Source organism: Xyrauchen texanus, chromosome 48 (genome assembly GCF_025860055.1).
Source record: "Xyrauchen texanus isolate HMW12.3.18 chromosome 48, RBS_HiC_50CHRs, whole genome shotgun sequence".
NCBI classification, from domain to species: domain Eukaryota; kingdom Metazoa; phylum Chordata; class Actinopteri; order Cypriniformes; family Catostomidae; genus Xyrauchen; species Xyrauchen texanus.
This window is the reverse complement of record NC_068323.1, coordinates 24214540-24239911: the sequence shown is the minus strand read 5'-3', so window position 1 is coordinate 24239911 and position 25372 is coordinate 24214540. Positions and strand designations below refer to the sequence as shown.

Below are 25372 nucleotides of genomic sequence, written 5' to 3'. Positions count from 1 at the left end.
GCGGACAGGGCGAGTGTGTGTGTGTGTGTGTGTGTGTGTGTGTGTGTGTGTGTGTGTGTGTGTGTGGAGGGGGAGGAAGATAATGCAGGGTTTCTTTTATGAAATGATCAATCTTTTAGTTTTATAGTGATGTTTTAATCGCGTGTCATTTGCTATTGAAAGATAAACAGATATATTATCAATTACACATCACTGAAAATTTGCCTCAGTTTGTAAGTATATTGTGTTTAAAAAAATAATAATAAATAAATAAAAAATGTAAAGTGTATAAAAATACTGTTACACTTTTCAAATGAATATCACACGAAACCTAATTATACTGTGTTATTATAGTATCAAATAACTATTTTAGGAAAGCATGTAAAAATTATGTCGCTTAAAAAAATACATGTATTTTACTTCAATGATACTTTATCATATTTTAGCATTGTGTACCTCCTTATATTACCAGCAAACACAGAACGTTCCCCTGACGTAAGCACAAGGTTCTCGAGGTGGTTATTTTAATTTGTTTTAGGAACCAATTCCTAACGTTATGGGAACGTTCTCTTTTTTTTAGATTGATTTAGATTCAACATTCTTGTACTGATGCATGTGCAATTGAATTTTAAGGGGGAAATCCTTGTAATGTTCTCACGTGTTGCTCGCTCACTATAAAGTCAACATTAGATCCACATCACCATCTATCGGCTTATAAACAGTATTGCGTTTATAGCGTCATCTCATGGTCTCAGTCATTTTTTATATATATAAATCAGTATATCATACTGTATGTAGACAACCATTTCACCCCAAAAAAATAGTATTCTGTCATCATTTATTCACCTATTTATGCCATTTCAAACACATGATTTTCTGTCTTCCGTGGAACATAGATGGAAATATTTTGCAGAATGTTCAAACTGCTCTTTTCCATAAAACATTAGTAGACAGAGAACAGTGGCTGTCAAGCTACGAAGACAAAATAACCACAATAAAAGTTGTGTATAGCCTACAACAAGACATACGAGAAGCATATACTCTTTATGTCAAATGTGATGTGAAATGGGTGAGGCACCAGGTTTGAACATGCACAATTGTGGTTGAGATTTGAGAGTCAGTCTGCACATCCATTCCAAGTACAAACAGACCACAAAATATAAATATATCTGGTTTAAATCAAGGCAGATAAAGATTATATCGCTTAATGTTTAGCCCGTTCATTGCTACGATTTAAAACAGCATCCCATAACTGTTGCACAAGTAATACAGAACATTATTGAGATGATCCAGAGAGCTCTGGATAATGACCTTTTTCCTGCCAGTTGTCCAAACAATAAAATGAATGTTCCTTCAAACCTCAGAGGTACATACCAGAGACGGTGTAGGCTAAGAGATGGTGGGCCATGAAATTCTCAGCACAGTGTCATTTCCAGCACATCTCAAATTCTGTATTGTGTGTAGTAGAATTCTGTTCTGGAAATGATGCTGGTGGAAATGGAGGACTTTTTTCCTCTCCCCTTTTCTCCTCAATTTGGAATGCCCAATTCCCAATGCGCTCTAAGTCCTCGTGGTGGTGTAGTGACTCAATCTGGGTGGTGGAGGACGAATCTCAGTTGCCTCCGCATCAGAGACCGTCAATCCACGCATCTCATCACGTGGCTTGTTGAGCACGGAGACGTAGTGCGGGTGGAGGCTTCACGCTATTCTCTGCAGCATCCACGCACATCTCACCACACACCCCACCAAGAGCGAACCACATTATAGCGACCACGAGGAGGTTACCCCATGTGACTCTACCTTCCCTAGCAACCAGCCAATTTGGTTGCTTAGGAGACCTATCTGGAGTCACTCAGCACACCCTGGATTCAAACTTGTGACTCCAGGTGTGGTAGTCAGCGTCAATACTTGCTGAAATACCAGGCCCTGGGTGAAAAATAAACAAAACAAAAAAAAATGTCCAACTCCTTTGTCTTGATAAGGCTAATTTTATAACTAACATTTTATGTATTCTAAATACACATCATGAAATAATATTTTCATTAATTGCGAATTTTGACAAAAATACAAAATACTTTTTATCAGGAGTAAAAACATTTTGTGTGGTGGAAATTACTCATATAATTCATATTTTCTTTTAAATAAATAAATAATAGAAATTGTTTTCACACATTCTGTATATTGAAATGTTTTATGTGTATTTCACTCTTTGTGTAGAGTATCAACTTTTATATTAGGTGTATCAACTACTATATACAAACAATAAATGACATACAAAACATTACAATGTATTTATTCAGGATTCCCACTCTTTTCAAGGCACAATTTTCCAGGACGTTTTATGTGCCCAACGGGTGTAATATTTAAGCCAAATCACACAAATGGTCCTGATGTACATTCTGGTTATTGGATGGTTATTTTTTCTGGATTTTGTATTTGAGAGCTTAATCAAATGTAATTATCAAAATGGTGTCTAATTAATTTAATTCAATAAAACTTAAATCAAATGAATATTGATAATTTATATACAGTTAATAAACATTTTCAAAATAACTTTGCATTATTATATAAAGTGTATTTATTTTTACTAAATCCTCACAGCACAATCTGAAACACTAATAATACTATACAGGAGTAATATACAGTACGTAACTTTATTTTACAGTGTCTGTGTTACTCATATTACATGTCACTAAAATTAATTACTATAGTAATAACAATAACAATATGTAAGTAAAAGCAGCTATATAAAATAATTAGCTTACAGTAAATACATATAGTTAATTATTACTCGGTAATTAATAAATACACAGTAAATACATATAGTTAATTATTATTACTCTGTAATTATTAAATACACAGTAAATACATATAGTTAATTATTATTACTCTGTAATTATTAAATACACAGTAAATACATATAGTTAATTATTATTACTCTGTAATTATTAAATACACAGTAAATACATATAGTTAATTATTATTACTCTGTAATTAATAAATACACAGTAAATACATATAGTTAATTATTATTACTCTGTAATTATTAAATACACAGTAAATACATATAGTTAATTATTATTACTCTGTAATTAATAAATACACAGTAAATACATATAGTTAATTATTATTACTCTGTAATTATTAAATACACAGTAAATACATATAGTTAATTATTATTACTCTGTAATTATTAAATACACAGTAAATACATATAGTTAATTATTATTACTCTGTAATTATTAAATACACAGTAAATACATATAGTTAATTATTATTACTCTGTAATTAATAAATACACAGTAAATACATATAGTTAATTATTATTACTCTGTAATTATTAAATACACAGTAAATACATATAGTTAATTATTATTACTCTGTAATTATTAAATACACAGTAAATACATATAGTTAATTATTATTACTCTGTAATTATTAAATACACAGTAAATACATATAGTTAATTATTATTACTCTGTAATTATTAAATACACAGTAAATACATATAGTTAATTATTATTACTCTGTAATTATTAAATACACAGTAAATACATATAGTTAATTATTATTACTCTGTAATTATTAAATACACAGTAAATACATATAGTTAATTATTATTACTCTGTAATTATTAAATACACAGTAAATACATATAGTTAATTATTATTACTCTGTAATTATTAAATACACAGTAAATACATATAGTTAATTATTATTACTCTGTAATTATTAAATACACAGTAAATACATATAGTTAATTATTATTACTCTGTAATTATTAAATACACAGTAAATACATATAGTTAATTATTATTACTCTGTAATTATTAAATACACAGTAAATACATATAGTTAATTATTATTACTCTGTAATTATTAAATACACAGTAAATACATATAGTTAATTATTATTACTCTGTAATTATTAAATACACAGTAAATACATATAGTTAATTATTATTACTCTGTAATTATTAAATACACAGTAAATACATATAGTTAATTATTATTACTCTGTAATTATTAAATACACAGTAAATACATATAGTTAATTATTATTACTCTGTAATTATTAAATACACAGTAAATACATATAGTTAATTATTATTACTCTGTAATTATTAAATACACAGTAAATACATATAGTTAATTATTATTACTCTGTAATTATTAAATACACAGTAAATACATATAGTTAATTATTATTACTCTGTAATTAATAAATACACAGTAAATACATATAGTTAATTATTATTACTCTGTAATTATTAAATACACAGTAAATACATATAGTTAATTATTATTACTCTGTAATTATTAAATACACAGTAGCATGAACACTGTGTGACCGTAATATATTGTTGTCTTCTCCTCATTTCACGTGTCCATTTAAATCAAGCTTTTATTTAGCCATTTCTGTGTTTTTGGCAGTAGTATTTCACCTCCGGATAAGCATTTCGCTACATGCCAAGTGTGATTATTCAACTCCAAAAGCTACACACACACACAGTCAGGTTCAGGGTTGAGAGGGTTACTTCTGAAATGTATTCCACTACAGATTACAGAATACATGCTGTAAAATGTCATTTTAATGTATTCCATTAGATTACGTACTTCTCTGTCTGCTCGTATGAATGTAACACATCATAAGAAAGTGTTTCACCGCTGTTCAAATGCACTTTGGATCACATCATTTATATGTATAAATGTTTTCCATCTGAAAGGACTAAATATTAAATGAAACAAATGACAATCAAATTAAAAGTAATCTCTTCAGTAATCAAAATACTTTTTGAATGTAACAATATTCTAATTACCAATTATTTCAATTGTAACTGTAGTGGAATACAGTTACTTATATTTTGCATTTTAAATACGTAATCCCGTTACATGTATTCCGTTACTCCCCATGATGAATGAGCGTTCAGCTTCACATATTCACGTTGAAGCGTGCAGCACATGAAGATTGTATATTTACTGATTTCAATCACAGCCTTTTGATGTTTTATAATCATCATAGGACATCGCGATTTTAATATAATTTATTGTACATTCAAACATCAATCTTTTTCGTCGCAAATAAGTTATATTCCATGATGTTACGCGCTGACATTTATACTAGAATCAGTAATTGTCAATATTTTCAGTATCAAGGAAATCTCATCAAAGGCACTTCAGGTGGTAATGGCGGGGTAACAGACTCTGATCTTTGAATTATTTAAAAAAAAATAATTCTACCATTGTCATTGTTTAAAATGTACTGTAGGCCAACAACTCATGTGTTTGTAGTAAACATTACAGCAATGTTGGAATGAAAAATGTTATATTTTGCGCTGCATCATCCCATTATTGTAATTACTGTGGGCAAAAAGGTTCAGATTTGTAGTGATGTTAAACTATTTCATCGGAGTAAAGCAGAGATGACAGCAAATGAGCAGAAGCTTCATTCATGACATTAAGCATTGATGTTGTTTAACAGTGTGAAGATGCTGGCAGTGACAAAACGATGGGAATTTGACACCTATTCTGAGTCTGGATCATTACCATGTTTTGTACATATAACAAAAACCTTCTTAAATAATAAATAGTTCTTCAAGCAGGTTTGTTATATTGATATATTTTCCAGGACATTTTGGCATTTTTCCTCATATTCCATGACTGAAAAACTTCCAGGTTTTCCAGGACGCATGGGAACCCTGCTATTTTGTTCCTTCATGTTGTTCTGCAAAATTCTCACAAGTTTCACATTTGCTGCCAGAGGTTCAGGTACGGGTTCGTGTTTAGGAGTAGGATTAGGGGTAAGGTTAACAGTGTAATTAAATGCAGGTTAAAACAGTAAAACATACATTTGAAAAGTACCAAAAATAAATGACGAATGCCTGGTAAAAAGTTATGTGACCTTCATATAACAGTAAAAAAAGAAATAACACTATTTTATATATATATATAGAGAGAGAGAGAGAGAGAGAGAGAGAGAGAGAGAGAGAGAGAGAGAGAGAGAGAGAGAGAGAGAGAGAGAGAGAGAGAAAGAGATACACATTATTTTATGGTAGCGTTTAAAATCAAGCAAAATCAGACAAGCTTTGTCAAAAGTAACATTTTATTGCAACAGAAGTTGTGTTTACAATTTGTTCTTCAGAGTCAAGAATACCTCTGAATTTTTATATAAACCAATATGCAACGTGTTGGTAGCAATTACAAGATAAAACACTGAGCTCTTCCTACACAATAAAACACTATAAACGTATAAAATAAAAAAAAAACATTTAAGGCATTTCCAAAGTCATAACATACAGCATACTAAAATCAAGACATCCTTCATTTTACAGGCACTTGAAACTCCGTGACAACAGTCACCTTATAAGCTTTTCCTCAACAGATTGTTTCTACGAGTACTTCAGAATTATATAAAAGTCTTAATGCATAAACATCATAAAAAAGTCATATAAACAGTACCTTTCTGTACATAGAAATCAGGACCTTTTAAATAAATTAAGAGGATCCCGGGACAATCCTTCTAAAATAGAGAACTAATCAGTGCATGGTTTGATGCACTATTACAAACACACTATATCTTCGCACGACGCTTCACACGACGCTTCGCAATCTCTTCGTTTTGAGCGGGAAACTCAAAGTACGAAATGATAGGGCACCTTTTTACAAACCCCATTAAAGGAATAGTTCATTCATCATGAACTAAATTGCTTTTACCTCTCCGGCTATTTTTGAGGAATCTTCAAATCTTCGGAGCACTTTATTAAACATATATATTAAAGAGAGAGAGGGATGAACTTAAAACCAATTACACTCACATCTTTTGTTTTTGATTATAAGGCCAGACATGTGAACATGAATGTTCGGGGTTAAGGGGTTTATATCATGGCTTGGAGGCATCACACTTTGCTCTCGGAGGGCAGCTCGCTGAGGGCAGAGACTACATCGCTGAAGGAAAGTCTGTCTTTAGGGCTTCCGGCCCAACAGCGCACCATCAGCTTGAAGACACGTGATGGACAGCCCTGAGGAGGACACAGCTTCAGCTTCCCTTCCTGTAGAGCTACAGACACAAATAAAGACAGTTAACATCAAATCAAAACCTTAAAATGTCCCGTTTAACCCTTTGTCACGCATGTTTTTTTCTGTACTGACGGATCTCCCAGCACAAGTTCTGAAATTCACGCCGTTTAAAAAGAAATGCCAATTAACACGTCACAGCAGACACACTGGAATACAGATTGTATATCATCAAACTTATAATGTCATTTTACAAATGATTGATTTTGATAAGCAGCGATTCCCACTATGTGTGCACTTGTTAAAAAGGAAGTGGTGAGAACGAGTGACGGATGGAACGAAAGAAGACTCAAGTGGCTAACTAGTATGTACATCAGAAAACATCACCGCATCGCTGCAAAAGCCAGCTCGGATGGCTTTAAACTTTTATTTTGTTTTATTTTTGAGCCCAGCTAAGTGTAATCACACCGGTTTGATTGTAAGTGTGCATAAACTGCACCATATGGGTCTTCTAAATCAACATGAAACAACATTTGCAACCCATTTTCCTTCCGTAATGTGGAGCATTTCTAGAACATTTAATCCATCCATAAAAATTGATTGGATGGTAAAAAGTGGGCATTACATATTAGAATTATATTTATTCTCATTACCGAAATGCTATTTTTTTTATTCTCATTACCACAATGCAATTTTTTTTATTATTTACTGTCATTACCGCAATGCTAAAAAAGGACATTATGATATTCTCATTACCACAATGTGATTTAAATTAGTTTTTAAAAATTTCATTACCGCAATGCAGAAAAAAGGACATTATGATATTCTCATTACCGCACGCAATGTGATTGAAAAAAATAAATAATAATTAATTACCACAATGCAGAAAAAAGGACATTATGATATTTTCATAACCTCAATGTGATAAAAAAAAATTAAATTAAATTCATTACCACAATGCAGATAAAAGGACATTATGATATTATCATTACCGCAACATAATTTTTTTTTTTTAAATTGATAAATATTTTTACATAATGGTAGTTCCCCTCTAGGTACTGCCTTACATAGTACACATTTTAATTAAGAAAATCATTGTACAACAGCATATTTATTTTAATGAAATACAGTAAAAACATAACTGTGTTACAGTAATTAGAATCATCAATGAATACAATGGGAAAAGTAAAGTGTCCAGAAGATTTGCGGTAATGAGAATTGGGGGGTAAATGTGCTTAGATGTCCTGAAAATACAGTAACACTGCAAAATATCGTAATGGTCCTATAAGTAGGCTTCTTTTTTTGTGCAAAATATAATTGTTTTATTTTTGTATGATTTATGGTTAAAAATCACAAGGACACTTCGTCAGATTTTGTAAGAATCACCCATGTATCTCAATTTATCTCAATTATATTTTTCAAATCCATCTTTAATTTACAGGCTGCATTACCTACAACAGTTGCCTAAAACAATGCCTAAATAGCTATTTGGCCATTGGAAAGCATTATTTCTTGCCATCTTGACATTAGCCGAAAAGGAAAGTTGTCTTTCGGAATTTTGGAAGACTAATATTTGATTCTTGTTTAGAATATAGTGTTCCAATGAATTATGAACAATAAGACCAGAAACGTGTATTAAGAATAGGGTCAATTTTAAACGGTGAAATCCTAGAGAGACAACCATTTGAAATGTTTTGTGCGATGATCTCAATCTTGTACCTTCTAGGACTTTGTCATCAGCGAGCTCTGCATACGGCAGCTCCCCGAGCCCGAACACTTCCCACATGAGGACTCCAAATGACCACACGTCTGTCTTAGTGGAGAAATCATCTTCAAACACAGCTTCAGATGGGAGCCAGCGCAGAGGAATCCACGACTGCCGGTAGTGATAGTACTCACTGGGTGTGCAAACACAGACACAATGACAACTGTGTTGCCACAAGGTGGAAGCACTGTGCAATGTAATACATCCACTTCTGGAATCAATCGGCATTAAGATACATGACTCTCTTGGGTTTCAACATTCTTCTCCCAAGTAAATCCTAATTTTATAAAACTGATTATTATAAATACAGTAGCATGTATCATACATGCATTTACCTGTTGTACACGTCTTTGCTGAGGCCGAGGGCAGACACTTTGATCTGTCGTTTGGATGAAATGAGACAGTTGCGAGCAGCAAGGTCTTTGTGAACAAAGCGCTGATTGGACAGATGCTCCATCCCATGAGCCACCTGTAAACACACTGACACCTACAGAAAGACAGTGTGTGAGCTTCTGTCCTTGTGTGTGTGTGTGTGTGTGTGTGTGTGTGTGTGTGAGACTACAGACAGTCCTGAATTACCTTCTGTTTGGTGCTGAGTGGCTGAACTTTGACCTTATCATCTTTGTTCTTGGACACTCTCAGGTACTGTTTCAAATCACCCTTGAAATGATATACAGCAAAGCAAACCAGAGTATAATTATTGATAATAGTAGTATACATCCTAGTATATTACATCAAGAAGACATTGTTACGGTTTCATTCTATTCTGTGAGACTTCTGAAGACTGGTCACACTATGATCAATACAGAAAACAAAAAAGACAAATCTTCTAAATGGGTCATTTATTTAGAAGTAAAATCTATATAGGATGTTTAACAAAAAGTCTATGTTATTTGTATGGTGGAATTATCATGGAAGCAAAACACACTGTTAATGGTTTTAACATTTAATTAGAAGACCGCCAGAGGACTTTTGACTTTGCGACATCAAAAAAACATCTTGGACACATAACTTGCTTTCTCTTCTTATAAGAGGACCTGAATTCAATATACATATATTTCGAGGCAAATTTTAAACAGTTCAAGATTAATTAATTCATTGCATAATTATTTTAATTTAAAATCATTTGTATTAATAAATATAATTTTTTGTTGAATTTTAATATATATGAAATTCTTATAAAATATATTATCATTAACCTTACAAAATCATCCTAAACAGATATACATTACTTGTATATTTATAACATAATATCTATATAGTCAGAGGACTGAATTCAATATCATTTTAGAGGTAAATTTCAACATGTTCAAGATTCATTGCTTATAGCTCTAGCAAATTTTATTATTATTATTTACATTTAAATAATTACAATAAAAGTACTGTATAAAAAGTATTATTTTATAATTATATATATATATATATATATATATATATATATATATATATATATATATATATATATATATATATATATATATATATATATATATATATACATACATACACACACACATATATAAATAAATAAATAATATTTTTATATATATTCATCAATAAATACTGCATTATTGCTCTGCCAATTCAAATATTTAAATCGCTATTAATCTCTTGTTTTTTCAGTTAATTGTGATTAATCACAGATTTTAAAAGTGCTTAAATTTGTCTCAAAATAAACTTAATTTTTTTTACATTTTATAAATTAAGTTTTCAACAGTATAAAGATAGAAATACACTAAAACAGCAACAATTCAAGCAATATTAAAGAGCACCTATTATGGTTTTACAAATATGACCTTTCATGTAGTGTGTAATACAGCTGTTTGTGGATGTAAAAAAAAGTCTGCGAAGTTTCAAAAATCAAAGTGCAGGACAAATGGAGTTATTGACTTCCAAAAGAAAGAACCGATTCTGAACACTTGAAATCGGTAGACCAATCACAACAGAATGGGACATCTGACCAATCAGAGCAGAGTAGACTCTCTGAAAGGAGGAGTTTAGAATGAATCCTTTAGAACGGATCATTGAACGAGTCGTTTTTGACACTGGGGAAAAAAAAGGTAATGCTGCAATTTCAATTATGAGCAAATTAAAGAGACCTTTTTGACCTTGTATGCATGTAAATATATATTATGAGATCTTTAAATCAAAATTAGACATGTTTAAAAACCATAATAGGTGCTCTTTAAACGTTTTCAAGAGTCTAAGTTTATCCTATTTATTTTCTATTTACAGTACATTTATAATTATCATATATAACCCTAATATTATCTTAACTACAACATAATATCATACAAATAGTAAACACACATACATTACCATGCATTTATGAATTTATATTTTGTATGATCTTGAAAACCTTTGATCTAAAGGCTTGTGCTTAAATGTGTAAATATCATGGTAGACAAATAGTTCTTGCCTATGAATTCCTTTACAAAACTAAAATACATGTTTTATTGGATAAGTTGGAGTGAATAGTGAAGTAAAACAGCCCACAAGTGTTCAGCATATATAGGAATATCCCAGGATGCTTATACAGTATATGGAAATGTATGGATGAGAATTACAATCCTAACCATGAGGCAACATTTCAAAGCAACTAGGACAAAAGAAACCACTAGGCAACCTTTCTAGGCAAGCTCATAAAACTCAATTTCTACGGACTTCAGTGGTAGTGGAGGGAGAACAGAAAGTGGTGTATTGATCAGAAGGTACCATGTCAGTGTACTCCAGTATCATGTAATGCGGCTCCACTTCTCTGCACATGCCCAGCAGACGAGTGACATTAGCATGACTGAGCTTGGCAAACATGTCACACTCGCGGCGGAAATCCAGCTGTACGTGTTCATCGCGCGTCTGCAGACTCTTAACCAGCACAACAGTCTCCTCCTCTTCATCAGCGACCTGTGCTTTAGCCAGCAACACTTCACCAAATTCCCCTTTACCTACAACCAGCATAAAAACAGCCATCTTACATTCATGGAAGCATTTTTTAAAACAGTTTATTAAAAACAAATTTACAATTAAATGAGGTATAATTGTGGCAAATGAAAAAAGTTTCCTATAAAGGTTAGCAAATCTACAGCACGAAAGATACAGTACAACCAGTGTAGTCCAATGCCAGAACAAATTACTCTGAACTGGTTCTTTTGAATTTACAGTACGAAACACACAGCGTGACCAGTGTAATCCGCATTGCCAAAGTAATGACTCTTATGTGCCCGTACTTTTGAATCTACAGCATGACAGTGTAGTCCGATTACCAAACAAATTACTCCTATGAACTGGCTCTTTTGAACCTACAGCACGATCTGTGTAGTCTGATTCCTGAACAAATGACTCTTTATGAGCTAGTTCTTTTGAATCTACAGTATAAAACATACAGTGTGACTAGTGTAGTCCGATTCCCGAACAAATGACTCTTACGAGATGGTTATTTTGAATCTACAGTGTAAAATATTCAATGTGACCAGTGTAGACCGATTCCTGAAAAAATTACACTTATGAGCTGGTTCTTTTAAATGTACAGCACAAAACGCAGCTTGACCAGTGTAGTCCGATTCCCGAACAAATGGTGCTTATGAGCCAGTTCTGTTGAATCTTCAGTTCGAAACATACAGTGTGACAGTTCGATTCCCAAACAGGCGACTCTTATGAACTGGTTCTTTTGAATCTACAGCATGAAACATATACATCATGATCAGTTTAGTCCGATTCCCGAACAAATGACTCTTATGAAGCGGTTCTTTTGAATCTACTGTGTGAAATATACAGTGTGACCAGTATAGTTTGGTTCCCAAACAAATTAATCTTATGAGCCGTTCTTCTGAATCTAAAGGGTGAAACATACGGCTTGAAACATAAATGGGTATCAGTGGTCTGATTTCCAAATGAATGACTCTTATGAGCCCGTTCTTTTGTATCTATAATGCGTAACACACATTGTTATCAATGTAGTCAGATTGCGGAGCAAATTACTCTTATGAACTGGTTCTTTTGAATCTATAGCACAAAACACAAAGTGTGATCAGTCTAGTTCCATTCCCGAACAAATGACTCTTATGAACTGGTTCTTTTGAATTTTCAGCGCAAATCATCCGGCACGACCAGTGTAGTCTGATTCCCGAATGAATGACCCACATGAGCCGTTCATTTTGAATTTAGACAGCAAAGTATAGAGCCATATAATTTTTATTTATCTTTCTATATGTCTCAAGGGACTAACACGTGCTGACATCGGACTTCGAAAGTGCCTTTACCCTTGTATAAAAAACAATCCATTGCAAGCAAATTTAGCACAACTGCCACTAGGAGGTGAAATGGGACAGTCATATGCAATGAGCTTGAGTTGTGTGGTTTGAACTAGACTTTCCAGGACACGCGAGGACCAGTGGTGTTTGGCATCAGTAATGTCAAACCTGCCGTGATATTTTGTGTTCCACAAAAAGTTTTAGTGGGGGTTTGTGTGGTGTTTTGTATAGTTCATGTTATGTACCCAGTGTGGTGATCGCGTGCAGGTTGTTTCGGAGGAATTGAAGCTTGTCGTGACTGCTGTGGCGTTTGTTGTTGCCAGCGGCAGCCATGTTGGTCAGCGCCACCTCCTCCTGTATCTCTGCTGTGGTGTGACCGTTCTGATGTACACCGCCACCTACAGGTTAATCAGAGAACTGCATGAGGACATTGCATCTTCAAAACTTTTGTTTAAGGTATGATAAATGTTTACAGCACACACCATTAAGACATTCGACCTCTCGCTCGTCTCCGTCCTCTGTCTTCTGCAGTCTCTTGTTGCGTCTCTGCTTGCAGTAAAACATGAGTCCCAGCACAACGATGATGTAAGCGACAGCTGCCCCAACCGACAGACCGATAGTCTGGATCATTTTATAAGGGGTCTTTTCATCATCTGCCAATGAGTGCTGCACTGGCTTTTCTGTTTAATATAACACATTAAATACATTAGACAACACGGGACAAATGAGGAATTGATTAAATTACTCCCTTATAATTCATGAGTGTGAATTTGAATTGACTTGGACATGCCCCCACAGGACGCTGAATTGGAACATGAAGAACGCACAGCAGAGGAATTTAGTAGTAGGGTAGTTGTAGAATAACACGCCCATGACTTTGTGTGTTACGGATCTTAACCCCATTGAGCTTTTGTTGGATCAGCTAGACTGTAAGGTGTGTGAGAAGTGCCCGACAAGACAGACACATCTATGGCAATGCCACCTGAGTATCTGGACAAACTGACAGCTAGAATATCAAGGATCTGCAAAGCTGTCATTGTTACATATGGAGGATTTTTTTGATGAGAATTCTTTGAAGTAGTTTAAGGAAGTTCTGATTTATTTTTTTTAAATTGTAATAGTAATTTCTCATGCTATTAATTTTCTGACTATAGAGTGAGATCAGTTGAATGCAACATTAGTGAATAAAAGTACCAATTTCTTTCCATAAGAGTAAAATCTGTACATTATTCTGAACATTTGGCCACCAGTGTATATAAAATAATACACAGTGATAAGGGTCTAAATGGATCTCTCTGTTTTATACCTTTTTTGTCACATTACAACAAAATGGATATCTACATGTTGGTTACAGCTGACATTGATTTGTTGGGCAAGTGCTTTTAAATATTACTCATTTTAAAACAAAATTGTTTCAATGCTGATTTATTTATAAGTGAACCCCACCCCCCACAAAATAATAATAAAAGATTATTATGCAGTTCTTATGCCAACATTTCTTTTTCCAAGAATTTCAGCTTTTAAAAAGACAATTATTGTTATTATTATTTTTTTTACAGTCTTTACAGTTACACCACATTATATTTTTTTCTTTAAGGACCCAGAAACAATATCAAAATGACTTGAAAACATGTTTTTTCGTAGAAGATATGATTTCAAGTAACTGAATTACATTTTATTTTTGGTTATTTTTTTTCCCCACAATTTGGAATGCCTAATTCTCAATGCGCTCTAAATCCTTGTGTTAGCGTAGTGATTCACCTCAATCCGGGTGGCGGAGGTGAATCTCAGTTACCTCCACGTCTGAGATCGTAAATCCGCGCATCTTATCACGTGGCTTGTTGAGCGTGTTACCGCAGCAACCTAGTGTGTGTGGAGGCTTCACACTATTCTCCGCAGCATCCACGCACAACTCACCACGCGAAAATGCGACTCTACCCACCCTAGCAACCGGGCCAATTGGTTGCTTAGGAAGCCTGACTGGAGTCACTCAGCACACCCTGGATTCAAACCTTCGTCTCTAGGTGTGGTACTCAGCGTCTTTACTTGCTGAGATACCCAGGCCCCTTCAGAATAATGATTAAACATAAATAAATTAATAAAACAATTGTGGAAAATTTTTTAATAAGTTTTGATTATGAGTCAATGACATGACACTCATTTATTTGTCCAGATATATGAAATTATTCAAAAATACTTTAATAGCTCAGCGAGTACTGGCGCTGACTACCACACCTGGAGTCGAAAGTTCGAATCCAGGGCATGCTGAGTGACTCCGGCCAGGTCTCCTAGAGTGGAGTCATATGGGGTAACCGCCTCATTGTCGGAATTAGTGGTTCTCGCTCTCAATGGGGCGTGTGGTGAGTTGTGTGTGGATCGCGGACAGTAGCATGAGCCTCTCATGCTGTGAGTCTCTGCGGTGTCATGCACAACGAGTCATGTGATAAAATGTGTGGATTGACGTCTCAGAAGCAGAGGCAACAGAGACTTGTCCTCCGCCACCCGGATTGAGGTGAGTAACCGCGCCACCACGAGGACCTAAGTAGTGGGAATTGGGCATTCCAAGACTGGGTGAAAAGGGGGTAAAAAATAAATAAAATCATAATTCTGGAGCATGTCCTGAACAATCCTCAATAAAATCGGAGAAGCTGTATTTATTTTTTACATTTTTAAATAAAAATGTATCTCATTACAGAAACACACCAACAACGTTCACACCTGCTTTTAAAAAATATTTTTCAGATTAATCCAAACTGTCTAATGGTTGATGTAAGGATAAATGATCAGATTTGTAATGTTATAATTGTGAACATTTTCTTGTGTGTCTAAATGCTTAAAGTTTTGGTTCATGTTTAAGTAAGGATATGAAAGTAGTGTTAATGAGAATTATTTGTGATTTATATAGAGAGTGTGTGATCATGTACTGGAGCAGTCTTTAGAGTCTCACAGGAATACAGTGACACTGGCATGAACATTCAATTAGGATGTGACCGTGCTGAACACACTTTCATGTGCCTCTCTGAGGTCAATGAAGGCCACTGCACTCAAAGCAGCTCTAATTCAACATAATGAAATTGAGCTGGTATCACAAAAAACTACAACATGAGATGTGCTGAAGTTAGTTTGGGGTGGCAAATGAATGCAGCTCAATGTTGAAATGTGGACTTAATACATTTGAATCAAAGATTACAAAGACAAAAAGTTTTTCTTGCAATGTAACAGTGCTGAAGATGACAAACTCACCCACGACGTAGAGCTCGGCTGAGGTGTCTGCGATGTTACAGCTGTTTCCTGCAATGCAGGTGTAACTTCCTGTGTCCTCTGTGCTGACGTCATAAATGACCAGAGAGCCATTGGCCATCTTCTGAAACCTGAATCAGAAACAACCCAGAGAGTCGGTTTCATTGCAAACCAGTATTTTTGTTTTGTTGTTCAGTAAAAACATGTTTACATCCTTAAAATAAGGTACATATACTAGAACAATTTAAAATAGAACTGTTTTAAGAGAATACATACTCAATAAATGTTTTCACCCCATTGACAAACTTATTTCTTGTTTTAAGCTAAATCTAACTAAATTTAGTCAGGTTTATATATACATACGTTTCGTGGGTGGTACCAGGAGTGTGTAAATGTTTGCAATTTAAATGTAAAAGTACCTCTAAAACAGTAATTTGTTGTACCATTTCAAAGTTTAGAATTTAATGTATTTTTTACTGAACTGACACGTTTGGATTTATGTTATAGAAAATAATACCTGAAAATCTTTCCATAACCAATGAGCCCCACCCTGAAGATAAACTTTATAAACAAATCATCTATAAAATATGTTCTTGACTATCAATGATGAAATATTAACCAACTTCCAATGACCCCTAGATTAAGCTTCTAGTCCACTCAGAGGCCAAGATATACAAAAACACAGTGGGGAAGGTGTGATGATCACAAAATAGACTGAATGTCTATGGACAAGCAAGTGCTCAGTTGCGTTAGAGCACCACCTACATTTCAGATCTGTCTAATGTGAAGACAATTGAGAAAAATATATCTTACATGGTACTTTCTGCCATTTAGTGGAATGAACTAACACGTTTGCAGGGACACAGAGCAAACAGAGCCTGAATTACGGACTTTCAAAGACAGAATAAAAACATTATTTTTAATATAAATAAATTCGTGTTCATCATAAGACTGCAAACATACGCAACATTATTAATGAAATATTGGATTACTTTGACACTTTTTTGGGGGGTAAATTGAGACCAATATTTTGCGATTAGTAGACTGTATGTATAGAAGGTGGGCTTTTAAAATTGGGTGTGAAAAACTGCAAGCAGCAGACAAAATATGCAACAGAGCTAAAGAGGTTAAAACATGGGAAAACTATTTGTCAGTGGGGTAAGAAAACAAATGGCACTGCACGTTACGGTTCGACAATTTACTCGCTTTACTTTTCTGAGCTTGCATTTCCACTGCAGTTTAGTGCCACCTCAACGTGGGTGTGATTATAGACTGATCGTCATAGTTGTGCCGCCTCTATGTGACATCATCTTAAACACGACACAGTATCGCTGTTGCTACCTTTAAAATTAGCGGGTTGATGTTGCGTGTCGCAAACCCAGTGACGCTGGTAGTGATGATTCTCTCGGACCAGTCAGTAATCTGCAGGGTTTTGATGTCACATTCAGTATCGGCTCAGCTTGCTTGGAACGTCGACCAAGGTGGTACTAAAAAAGTATCAGGTACTTTCCACAGTGGAAAACCCCCAAAAACCGAGCGGAGTCGAGTTGTACCGTGCAGTGGAAAAGCCCCATAGCAATTTTGCTTGTGAAGCACATGCTTCTTGTTTAAAGGGTGTTTTGAATTTTTCATGTTAAACGAGAAAATTATATCGGCGTAATTCTTTAGAGCAAATAATCTTTTTCCAAACAAACCCACAGTAGTTATGATCATTTTAACTGAAGAGAACTGAAATCAGTTCCATTTTCGTGATATTTTGGCTTTACCTGCTCGAGCCCGCCTCCAAAAATTTGTCTTTTTTCTTCCATTGGATAAAGGGAGGAGGATCTCCAGTGGCCTGACAATGCAGTACTGCGTTGTGACCCTGATATACTGTGGTATTCTCTGGATTCAGTTTAAACACCACGTAAACTAAAGAACAGGATAGAGACCGAAAAAGAGCAAAACAAAGCAAAGACACAGAAATGTTTAATACAATCTATGCAAACAAATACATTTAAAGTGGACACCTTAAATATTTTCTTTTTGCACCTGCGACAGTGAGCTGCACGACGGCTCTGATCTCGCCCTGCTGACTGTTGGATGCGAGACAGGTGTAGTTGCCCGCGTCTGCCCGAGTCACTGCAGTAAAGCGCAGTGTACTCCCGTGCTGCCCCACCCACGCTGGGATATCACTGCCATCTGCAGTGCCAGAGAGACAGTGCACACATATCAACTACAACATGATAATGACGTTTTTTTCAAAATATTTAAGAGTCTAACAGGTACAGTGGCCCCAAAAAGTATTTAATACTTAAAAAATTTCTGCCTGTAACTGTATTAGATTAAAAAAATATCAAAAAAGTGGCATCTGCAAACAAATGATGCAAGAACTACTGTTGAATGCTTGATTCTGGATTGGTTGACAGACATTCTAAGTTGTTTATTACATTCATTAATAAATAAAACCTTATTGTAAAATGTTACCTTTTTGTTTAAAGGGGTCATGACATGAGGAATTACATTTTCCTTGACCTATTGACCTGTAAGATTTCACTGTACAATAAAAACATACTGTGAGTTTCAGAACTCAAAACGTCCTCCACACTACAATAAGAGCATTTTTTGAAACCAGACTGCCAAAACGACTCGTTCTGTACTTCCTCCACATTGTGATGTCACACTGTGGTAGACATTTGCATCTGACCGCCTCCACCAGTGGCACCTGCAGCTGTACGGCCGTATGCACCGTGAGTACCATGAGCGCTCCGACTGACCTGAGAAATATTTATTCTCAGAATATTTCATCAATCATGAAATGTGTCCCGGCTTTCTGTTGGCTTTTTAAAAGAATATATTTGTGAATGTATAATTCATTTGAGTCGGTTCTTTACAGTGAATTGTTTTTAGGGCGAAAACACGTCTGTCTGAATAGTTACTGGAAGAAATGCTTTAGCCAGTATTTACATGAATGCTACTTATACTTGTGAAAATAAATAAATGCTTATCTCAAACAACAAATCTCACAGGGGAGCATATGTTTTATTAGGCAGATTTAAATGTCTGCAACCCTGTGTCTGTTTCAGGTCGTGTTCAGGTTTGTAATAAATGAACAAATAAACCGGCCCGCTGATCTTGTTTCATGTATGCGCTCTCACTCACATACATGCACGAACGGACGAGTTAGGGGCCGTTCACACCGCATGTGTTTTTGCGCACATCTGTTCAGTGTTCTCATTGTTTAAACACTTGCTGGATGAATGTATTTGACATTTTCACCGCATCTTGCTTTTTCTTCTGCGTCTCACACAGGACCAGAACTGTTTAAACATCATGTCAAGTTAAAAAGAACTTCAGATTTTCAACAACGCATGTCGAGACACTTGAGCGCTGTTTCATTCTTTGCGCTGCGTCTAGATTGTTTTTAGCACAGTTGTCACAAAGACTCAACAATCTCAAGTTCAGGCTGCATACGGGGGATAGTTGCATTGTTTCATATTAATCCAGATTGTTCTGCACCAAGTGAAGCTTCAGCGCATTAACGTTAAGGCCATACTCCCCACTTCTGCTCTAGTGCACTGAGGGGCTGCTGTGCCTTGTTAAAACAGTATGTTTACGGTTTCAGTACTGTTAAGAATGTTGCCTATATGCTTACATAAAATACAGCTATACTAGGAGAAGATACTACAAGAAATGAGATGGCAAGCGATTTCGGGTTGGGCTTAAAATCTGACGAATTGTTCGGGCCGGGTAGGGTTTCATTTTAAGGCCCGTGCAGACCTCTAGACAGATTTCTGTGCACTCCACAACAACATATCAATGCTTACTTAAACGTATCACCTCCGTAGCCCCGCCCAGTAATGATGAGCAGTGAGATGGCAGGTCAGTCAAGAGTAGAGAGCCAATCAGTGGGCATTTACTGTCAGGTCTTAAAGGAGAAGCAGCACCAAAACTGAGCGTTTCTGACAGAGGGTCAGAATGAGGGTGAAAAATGATCATGCTTTACAAATACATGACTGTTTTTTATGCAAACTACTTAACTAATATTAAAGGTGAACCTCAATGAACACTTTAAAATAACAAAAAATATATACGTCATGACCCCTTTAAAAAAACGTTAAAATAGTGTGTTTGTGTCATCTTTCTTTACAATAAATGTTAGTTGCTTTGACATTATATCTAATGCAATGACATTCAGACAATTTTAAGTCTAACTTCAGTGTCCAAACACTGTATAGATAGACAAACATTTTTATAAAGGCAGATATTTGGGATGAGGTTTACTCATAATCTTGATTTTGACAGCTGTTTTTACAATCTTAGTGTATCAATATTCACATTGTTTCTCTTTATGCACACCTGTTCTTATCCAGCTTATGGTGGGGGTTGGTCGGCCTTTAGCAGAGCACTGCAGGTTTCCCTCTTTATTGAGCTCCAGACACTGATAGGCCTGCGGTGTCGGTGTGAACTTCAGGCGCTCTGAAACACACCACAAGTTTTGGGTTAAGTTACTCAAAAGTAATCCACTACCAATGGAAAATTACATCTCTGAAATTGTAACCAGATTACTGACTTTACTAAGTTACTTTCTAAAATTCACACTTTTGTTTTACCTCTTAACTAATTCAAAATAATGCCTATATTTCCTCCATTTTCATTGTTGCATGCGGCCTGCGTACATAGCACAACACATTTTTACTTTACAATGACTTGAAATATGAAAATAATTCATGTTTATATATATTCTATATTCATTTTATTATTTTAGAAATAGACCTATGTGCAACCGAAGTATTTTACTTAAAATGTATTCATTTAGAGTCAGTAACTTGTAATCTGATTACAGGAATTTAAAATGCAATGTGAGACACTACTTTTTGCACTAAAAAAGTTGATTAAAGTAATTCATTTCTTTGTAATCAGATTAAACCAAACATTGCGCAACAGCAAACTCTCAAAAACCACTGGACTAAAGAGCAACGGCTAGGCCAGTTTTGAGGTCAACAAATGCAGTAGCTGAATTGAAAACAAAATGGGATACAACAAACGTTCCTCACCTAGTACATAGACTCGTGCCTGTGCGCGAAGTTTTCCTGCCTCTGTTCTGCTCTCGCAGATGTACAGGTGACTGTCATAAACTTCCACGTTATTTATACGCAGAGTTCCATTGGAGAAGAGCTTGAAGCGAACATCCTTTCAAAAAACAAAGAGAGTTTAGTGCATTCATTCATGATATCAGTTTATCTAGTCAAGTCTTTCCAGTTGAAGTGTGTATTTTTTGAGCCACAAACGTCACCAAAATAAATTGCGAAAATAATGACTGTTTTCAAATTGGTTTCCCGAACACACTCCATTTTCCACTGGTTGGACAAACAGACAATCTCTCCCTAACAACAAAAAAGAAATTCGAGATTGACAATTTATGTGAATAAAGGTACATTTCTAGTTTCAACACTATTTTGTACTTCAAACCTTTGTTTTACTGGACAAGAAAATAACATTTTATCCGTGTGAACCACATTTGGTTTTCGACCATTGAAAATGGGTAAACTTTAACAATTTACAAATGGAGCCACATTCAGAGTCCCATAGAGTCGCATATACTACATTCTGAATTATAATCTACAAGGATATTAAGATATATGTAATAACTCTGGTGTTATAGGCACTCAAACCTTGGAAAACGCACAAAAATGTTTCTTTTTTTTTTTTACATGATTGCAATTAATATTTAAGATTTGTTGTTGCGTTTCATGTTTGTAATGAATATTAATACTTTGATCATCAGAGCATCTAGAAACTTCTGAATTCAACCGTTTTTGTACTTCAAGGTTCTGTGGGAAATCAAACTAACTTAACACCTTATTTCTATAGGCCTAAATATAATATTCAGGAGTTTTATCAGACCCATAATGATTTGAGAATCATTTGACTATAGCAACATCTGAAGGCAAACCAGGCCAGTTTGTTTCCTAATCTCAAACATTATCAAGAAATGTATTACAATATTACACATTACTTTGTTCAAAATGTATAAAAGTTCAGACTTGTGTTCTACATTTGTACTTGCTGTTATGCTTATCATAATTATTTTAACAGAATGAGATTTTGTGCCAAGTATGTTTACACATACAAGGAATTTGTCTTGGCGACAGAAGCTTCCAGTGCACACACAATACAACAAGACAGAGACAATTAAAAAAAAAATAGAATAAAAATAATAAGTGAATAGAGAAAATTAGTATATATAGAAATACAAAATAAGAGAAAACAAATCGATATATTTGTATTTACAAATACAAATCTGTTATGTAAAGATAGTGCAAGGGAATGTATGGCAGAAGAGGTATGGTATGTTGGAGAAATATAAATAGACTAAGCTGTTTATTGCACATAATTATTGCTCAATGGGGCAGTTTTAACTGTTTATGAGATGGATATCCTGAGGGAAAAAACTGTTCCTGTGCCTGATGGTTCTTCTGGTGCTCAGTGTTCTGTAGTGCCGTACAGAAGGCAACAGTTAAAAAAAAAACAGTGGGCTCGGTTAGTGGGGTCCAGAGAGATTTTTCTTCACTCTGGAAGTGTGGAATTCTTGAAGGTAGGGCAGGAGGCACCCGATAATCCGCTCAGCAGTCCGAACTGTCCTTTGTAGTCTTCTGATGACTGATTTCGTAGCTGAACCAAACCAGACAGTTATTGAAGTGTAGAGGACAGACTCAATGACTGCTAAATAGAACTGTATCAGCAGCGCCTGTGGCAGTTTGAACTTCTTCAGCTGCGAAGGAAGAACAACCTCTGCTGAGCCTTTTTCACAATGGAGTCGATGTGTGTCTCCCACTTCAAGTCCTGTGAGATGATTGAGCCTAGGAACTTGAATGACTCCACTGCTGCCACAGTGCTGTTTAGGATAGTGAGGGGGGTAAATGTTTGGGTGTTTCTCCTCAAGTCCACAATAATTTCCACTGTTTTGAGCGTGTTCAGCTTCAAGTTGTTTTGACTGCACCAGACAACCAGCTGTTCAACCTCCCTTATGTATACAGACTCATCGTAATCCTTGATGAGGCCAATGACAGTAGTGTTGTCTGCAAACTTCAGGAGCTTGACAGCGGTGTCCTTGGCAGTGCATTCATTGGTATACAGGGAGAAGTGTAGTGGGGAGAGCACACATCCTTGTCTGTCAGAAAGCTGGTAATCCACTGACAGATAGACATGGGAACAGAGAGTTTGTTTAATATAGTCCAGAGAATATCTGGGATGATGGTGTTAAAAGCCGAACTGAAGTCCACAAAAAGGATCCTTGCATATGGCCCTGGTTTGTCCACATGTTGCAGGATATCATGTAATCCCATGTTGACTGAATCATCCACAGACCTGTTTGCTTGATAAGCAAATTGAAGGGGGTCCAGAAAGGGTCAAGTGGTGTCCTTCAGGTGGGCCAACAACAGTCTCTCAAATGACTTCATGACCACAGACGTCAGAGTGATGGGTCAATAAGTCATTAAGTCCAGTGATTTTGGGTTTCTTTGGGACAGGGATGATAGTGGAGCATTTGAAGCATCAGGGAACTTCACACTACTCCAGTGATCTATTGAAGATCTTTGTGAAGATGGGGGCCAGCTGGTCAGCACTGGATTTTAGATAAGCGGGTCAAAACAGGAGAGGGGAGGAGGGGTTTGCAGGAGGTGTTGATGTTTGTGAGAAGTGAAAGTCAGAGTGGGTATGGGGTGTGAGACTGGGCTTTTCAAATCTACAGTAAAACTCATTCAGGTCGTCAGCCAGTTGTCGATTCCCTACAGTGTTGGTAGATGGTGTCTTGTAGTTAGTAATGTCTTTCAGGCCTCTCCACACTGATGCAGGGTCGTTTGCAGAAAACGTGTTTTTCAGCTTCTCAGAGTAGCTTCTTTTAGCCACTCTAATCTCATTTGTCAGTGTGTTTCCAGCCTAAATTTGTACAAGATTTTATCCCCACTTCTGTAAGCATCCACTTTGGCCTGACGAAGCTGCCCGAGTTTTACCATGGTTTGTCATTGTTGAACGTTAATAAGTCCTAGTAGGAATGCACATACCCTCACAAAAACTGATATATGTTGTCACAGTTTCTGTGAGCTCATCCAGATGAGCTAGATGCAGCTTCAAAACACTCCAGTCAGTGCAGCCAAAGCAGGCTTGTAGTTCCTGCTCTGCTTCATTGGTCCATCTTTTTACTCTCTTTACTACAGGTGTAGCTGATTTTATTTTTTGCCTGTAGGTCAGAAGAAGATGAACCAGACAGTGATCAGAGAGTACCAAAACTATTCTAGGGACAGAGCAATATGCATCCTTTATTGATGTGTTGTAGTGATCCAGTATATTTCTGTCTCTTGTGGGGAAAGTAATGTGCTGTTTGTATTTTGGCAGTTCACGGGTGATTGGTTAAAATCACTGAGAATAATAAGAAGTGAGTCCGGGTATTGTTGTTCCGTGTCTGTGATGGGATCAGCCATCTGTTGCAGCGCTTCATTCACAACGCTTGTGGAGAAATGTAAACACTCACCAGAATAAACTCGCCAGAATACATTTTTAAAAGTTGCATTTGTAATGCCATAATGACAAGAAACACCATGTCTGGTTCATCATTACAGTGGTAGTTATTCTTTCTTAAAAATAAACACTTTATTTGTTCTGGAAAAAGTACAGCCACTAACATTTAAAAAAATTATAATACAACTTCCACAGTTCTATGGAAAAATTCTGTTACAGTTTACAGAAATGCATGTTAGTGTTGATGAGCAGATGTGAAGACTTGTAATTGACCCTTTGCATCGCTTCTGACCAATCCTGTTTTAACAACTGTTGCCAGGCCACCAATACTCTGACAGGCATTTGCCATTTTCAAATGAGTCTATGGAAGTAATGCATGTTTGAGTACTTTTACGCAGGATTTTAAATGATCCAAAAAATAAATAAAAAAAACGTTGTTGCTGGGTCACTTGTAATAGGGACATGAGTTAACTGAAGAAAAAAAAATATTTAAATAAATGTAGAGAAGAGCATCATATATTGATTCCCAAATGAACAAGAATAACATCAGATAGGACACATTTTCTCTAAGGTAAATCAAAGATTATTGATCCTTAATTTATTTATGAATTATTCAAGTCATGGT

The 25372-nt window shown here is 35.4% G+C and overlaps 1 protein-coding gene across 1 annotated transcript in view; it reads right to left on the bottom strand.

The window, feature by feature from the left end:
* Nucleotides 1-6080: 6080 nt before the first annotated feature.
* LOC127639837 (inactive tyrosine-protein kinase 7-like) overlaps nt 6081-25372 on the bottom strand; it is a 54044-nt gene continuing 34752 nt past the window's right edge. The window contains exons 9-20 of the mRNA XM_052122110.1: nt 21285-21420; nt 20587-20706; nt 18280-18429; nt 18015-18159; nt 16252-16379; nt 13491-13688; nt 13254-13406; nt 11474-11703; nt 9338-9418; nt 9094-9245; nt 8713-8891; nt 6081-7036 (exon numbers count right to left, since the gene is read on the bottom strand). Of these exons, the coding sequence (XP_051978070.1) occupies nt 6876-7036; nt 8713-8891; nt 9094-9245; nt 9338-9418; nt 11474-11703; nt 13254-13406; nt 13491-13688; nt 16252-16379; nt 18015-18159; nt 18280-18429; nt 20587-20706; nt 21285-21420 (1833 nt within the window). The 3' untranslated portion in view covers nt 6081-6875. The remainder of the gene's footprint in view (nt 7037-8712; nt 8892-9093; nt 9246-9337; nt 9419-11473; nt 11704-13253; nt 13407-13490; nt 13689-16251; nt 16380-18014; nt 18160-18279; nt 18430-20586; nt 20707-21284; nt 21421-25372) is intronic.